At 45.9% G+C, this 5023-nt stretch overlaps 1 protein-coding gene across 1 annotated transcript; it reads right to left on the reverse strand.

The window, feature by feature from the left end:
• Nucleotides 1–2384: 2384 nt before the first annotated feature.
• PPP1R3G (protein phosphatase 1 regulatory subunit 3G) lies at nucleotides 2385–5023 on the reverse strand. Its single transcript, XM_083187994.1, has one exon. It carries the CDS (start codon nucleotides 4739–4741, stop codon nucleotides 3440–3442), a length of 1302 nt encoding a protein of 433 aa, XP_083044120.1. The 5' UTR covers nucleotides 4742–5023; the 3' UTR covers nucleotides 2385–3439.

Consider the following 5023-nt stretch of genomic DNA (forward strand, 5'->3'; position numbering starts at 1 on the left):
GTTGGGAGGTATGTAAGGGGCATTTACAAAATCCTTTGCTTAAATAATACATTTTACAAACAACTGGCGCTCAATGGTGTGCCATTCATCGAATGCAGTGGTTCCCAAACTCGGTCCTCAGAACCCCACACAGTTCACATTTTCCAGGTCGCCCTACAGGTGCACTCATTACTCACTGACATTTTAAAAGATCCACAAGTGGAGCTAATTATTTCACTGGATTCTCTGAGGAGACCTGCAAAACATGCAATGTGTAGGGTCCTGAGGAACGACTTTGAGAACATGTGATCTAATGAGTGGTGAACACGAAAGGTGAAGGAGCTTTTAGTCAGGGTTAGGTAGTATCATTTAAAATTTTGGTACTTGTTTCCTAGCACGGCCACAAATCTTGGCCATCGGGGGTAATTATAGTGGCCTGCGACGCGACCGACGCAATGCCCCCGATTTTTCCATTGAAAACAGTGAAAAATCGGGTCGGTCGCGTCGTGTGCGCCTAAAAATGCTTAAATGGTCCACCCGCGATGGCCCCATAGGGAACAATGTTAAATGCCTCAATTTACGCGCGATGACCCCGATTTCCCATAGGAAACAATGTTAAATGGGTCAATTTACCCAAATCATCATAGGGAAGAATGGTAAATGGGCCAGAAAGCCCAAAAAACCCCCCTGACCAGTGAAATGTCCCCCCAAAAGTAGTTCACGCCACCCCGCGATGAACGTGAACCCGAAGCGTGGCGAGCGCAGCGATTCCGCGAGGGGCGGCGGTACGCGTCCTCCGACCTTTTCATACCCCCACTATCCACTAGGGCGTGGAGTGAGAATAGAATAGTGTGGCGAGCGGACGCTGATACCTTCACAGCTAAACGCGTCCCTTCGCGGGCTTCACAGGTATCCGCGTCCGCTCGCCACGCTTCGGGCTCGGTGGCTCGCTGCGCTCGCCACACTATTCTATTCTCACTCCACGCCCTAGTGGATAGTAGGGGTATGAAAAGGTCGGAGGACGCGTACCGCCGCCGCTCGCCACGCTTCGGGTTCACGTTGATCACGTGGTGGCGTAAACTACTTTTGGGGGGACATTTCAATGTTCAGGGGTGTTTTTGGCCCATTTACCATTGTTCCTATGATAATTTGGGTAAATTGAGCCATTTCACATTGTTTCCTATGGGAAATCGTGGTCATCGCGGGTAAATTGAGGCATTTAACATTGTTCTCTATGGGGAAATCGCAGGCATCGCGTCTGGCCCATCGCACCCGATTTTTTTGCGCATGCGATGCCCGCGATGGCCCCGATTTTACCCCCGATGACCGCGATTATGATCGTTGTGGCCGTGCTAGGAAACAAGTACCAAAATGTTTGCAATAAGCACTGGAACTTGCCCTACTCTGCTGTAAAGAAAGCATGTGGTTTCATGATGAGAGCAACTGCAAAACTAGTCAGTAATGCATACTTTCCAACATGACCCTCTCCAGACTTCCCTCTTAATTTTGATTGCCATCACCTGTGGAGAAACACCTTTCTTATTAGTTAACCTGTTCAAAAACAGGTGATGGCAATCATACATTAAGAGGAATGTCCAGCAGCAGAGTAGTTTGTCCCTCCTGGAGAGGGTCATGTTGGGAGGTATGTAAGGGGCATTTACAAAATCCTTTGCTTAAATAATACATTTTACAAACAACTGGCGCTCAATGGTGTGCCATTCATCGAATGCAGTGGTTTCCAAACTCGGTCCTCAGAACCCCACACAGTTCACATTTTCCAGGTCGCCCTACAGGTGCACTCATTACTCACTGACATTTTAAAAGATCCACAAGTGGAGCTAATTATTTCACTGGGTTCTCTGAGGAGACCTGCAAAACATGCAATGTGTAGGGTCCTGAGGAACGACTTTGAGAACATGTGATCTAATGAGTGGTGAACACGAAAGGTGAAGGAGCTTTTAGTCAGGGTTAGGTAGTATCATTTAGAGTTTTTGCAATAAGCACTGGAACTTGCCCTACTCTGCTGTAAAGAAAGCATGTGGTTTCATGATGAGAGCAACTGCAAAACTAGTCAGTAATGCATACTTTCCAACATGACCCTCTCCAGGAGGGACACATTGCTCTGCTCCTGCACTCCCCTCTTAATTTTGATTGCCATCACCTGTGGAGAAACACCTTTCTTATTAGTTAACCTGTTCAAAAACAGGTGATGGCAATCATACATTAAGAGGAAAGTCCAGCAGCAGAGTAGTTTGTCCCTCCTGGCATGGGTCATGTTGGGAGGTATGGTAATGTTTTGATATATGTTGAGCATTCTCTCTTAATTTTCTGAAGCTTTTATCTGGAGGTTGGTAAATGATTGCTCTATAATACTTTGAATACAGACACTTAACTTTGCAACAATGCATGAAAATCATATTTTTTAATTATGTAAAAAATAGAAAAGTGCATAGATTAAAGACAAAGTGCATACAATAGTTACCACAAAGGATGAACAGGCAACGTATTTAAGAGATAACTGTGCAAGCCTTTCATATTGAACAGTTGACCCGAGTACTATAAAAAACAGTAATCACTCACTCCAACTTAACAGCGAAATGATCGGTCTTCATAGTATTCTGGAAACCTGTTCTGTGCCAAAACCTTTAATGAAGGAATACTGGATTATGCTTTAAAAAGGTAAAATGATATGATATTCGATCTTAGAAGGATGAAAGTTTCTACTAAATGAAACTAAAACAGAAAATATGAATCTATTCTTGTGCAAAAGAGCAACTAGTGCAAATTGAAGAGTAATTTCCTGCCTGCAGTAAGTGTGCAAAGAACCCATCTCTACAGTTTCTAAACTAATTAAAAAATAACTATTTTATCAGAATAGGCGATAAAGTTTATGTGCACTATTAGACACAGATTTGTGTAAGTAGTCATCAGAAAACTAGCAGCAGCAGCAGAATATATCCTACCCATAGCATCATACATATAAACCATGCATTAAGCACTCTAAAACAAAGCTCTTGTTCCCTAAATAGATTGGGTCTCATTGTGCTATACTGTATTACTAAAGGCATTGGTAGCAAATCATTTACCAGAATACGAACTGCCTGCCATCTCCCAATATCCATGTGTGCCAATATTCAGTACCACATATTAACCTATTGCCAAATAGCATTTGCTTTGCGTAACACATACAGTGTATAAGATAAACTGTTGCATACATTCATTGCTCACAATCCGGAGTATTTCCCCACTGAATTATACAAGATTTCACCATGACTAATTATCAAAGTGAAAAGTTCTACAAATAAAACTTGCTCTTTCACCCCAATGTAGCATTGTCCTTTAGTTGAAATTGTCCCAATCACTTTCACACAGTTTCTAGACTTGAGTTATAGTGACGGACGAGGGGATGCTTTGAACTATTTTAGAACAGACAGGCAGCAGCAGCTGAGATTGCAAGGTGCTACCAGAGCTGGGGACCCCCCCACTCGTCCTGCTCAGGGCTTGAGGAATGGACTTCGGGAAGCTGATCTTGCTGAAAACTCACAGTGTAATTCACCCCCTTGTTGTTGTCCCACAGTTCTTGTCCATCCCCTGCATTTAAGCATATGGCAAAATGTAAGCAGGAGGTGGAGGGTGGGTAGTTCAGATTAAAGTGGAAGCGCTGAATCCCTGGGACTAGAAATGGGGCACTTTCTTCTGCGGCAAAGGCCAAGCAGTCCAAAAAAGACAGCCATTCATTAAAAGTGTATCGGATTTTAACCTGGGTCTTTTCTTCTGGGGCCTTCACTAAAACAGATCCACGCACCCCCCAACTAGATGTGGATACTTGTTCCAGACACACCCCCTGCTCATCCAGCTTGGTTAGTAACTCTGCAGGGATGATGGATGGAGGAACCCATTCTGCACAACACATTTCTTCATTTGAATGTAACTCTGCCCTTTGCGCATACACAGTGGGAGGGTAACTCTGCAGTCTGGCTAGCACTGCCTTTGGTACAAGTGGCTCATCAGAAGCCAGGAAGTGTTTCACACTGGCCAGAGTGAGCCCAAAAGAGTCTGCAAACTTCACTTTCTTTTTTAATTTACAACAGCACATAAGTGAGTCTTCGTCCTCTTCCACATCGGCCTCAGGAATAGTGTTCCATGGCAGGGACAGGGCTCTCCTGCGGGGTGACTCTTCTGTGGACAGGGCCTCTGGGTATTTGATGTCAGTAGAGAACAGTTTTTGGCTACCATGAGTTGGGTGCAGCTGATGTTCCTCATTAGAACTGTACACATCTTGCTCCCCCAAGTTTAGCTCATGCAATTTCCTCAGCAGTTCTCCCTGTGGATCTCCCATGTGGGGACCACTTTCCTGCAATGTTGTCAACTGCACATTATTACTCACAGCTGTTGGGCCAAGCTGGTGATCAGCTCCTACTCCTGCTCCTTGCAGTAAGTGTCCAAGTTCTGGTGAGGGCAGTGCAGCTCGGAATATCCGTTCCTCTTGGTCAGCAATGGAGGAGAATTGCAATAGGAGAGGTCTGCAATGCTGCTCATGCACATCAGACTCCTGCTCCTGAAGATCGTTCCCTGCTGAAGTCATATCCTGGGGCTGCTGCTGCAGATCAAGGGGGTGCAGCACTGGTGGGGCGGGTTGTCGGTACTGCCAAGTGTTCTGGAGTTGCTCTGTGCACAACTCACAAGCAGAGCTGATCTCAGTTTTTGGCTGCCCCACGGGCATCTCACCATGCAGGAACAGCTGCAGCTCCAAATCAGACATTTATATACCATGCACATTACCTGCATGCACTTCTGTGGTATCTGCCACGGCCATTTGCAGCTCCTGTTGCCCTGTGAGCACTAGCTGCTGCCTGCGCCCAGGCAGAGTGACAGCCTGTGTTTCCATGTCATCACTAGGCAGCTCCTCTGTACGTACACTGCTGTGTGAGCGGGTCCCCACCCCCAGCCTGGCGGCGTCCGTGCAGCTCGGCATGGAGGCAGAGAGAGCAGCAGCCTCTTCAAACTTCCTTTCTGCAACAGGAAACTTTCTCCCGCCCCTCCT

The sequence above is a fragment of the Crinia signifera genome, chromosome 5 (genome assembly GCF_055691185.1).
Source record: "Crinia signifera chromosome 5, ASM5569118v1, whole genome shotgun sequence".
Taxonomy (NCBI): Eukaryota; Metazoa; Chordata; class Amphibia; order Anura; family Myobatrachidae; genus Crinia; species Crinia signifera.

Coding starts and splice junctions, on each gene's coding strand:
- PPP1R3G (XM_083187994.1), bottom strand. CDS start 4,741: ATGTCTGATTTGGAGCTGCAGCTGTTCCTGCATGGTGAGATGCCCGTG.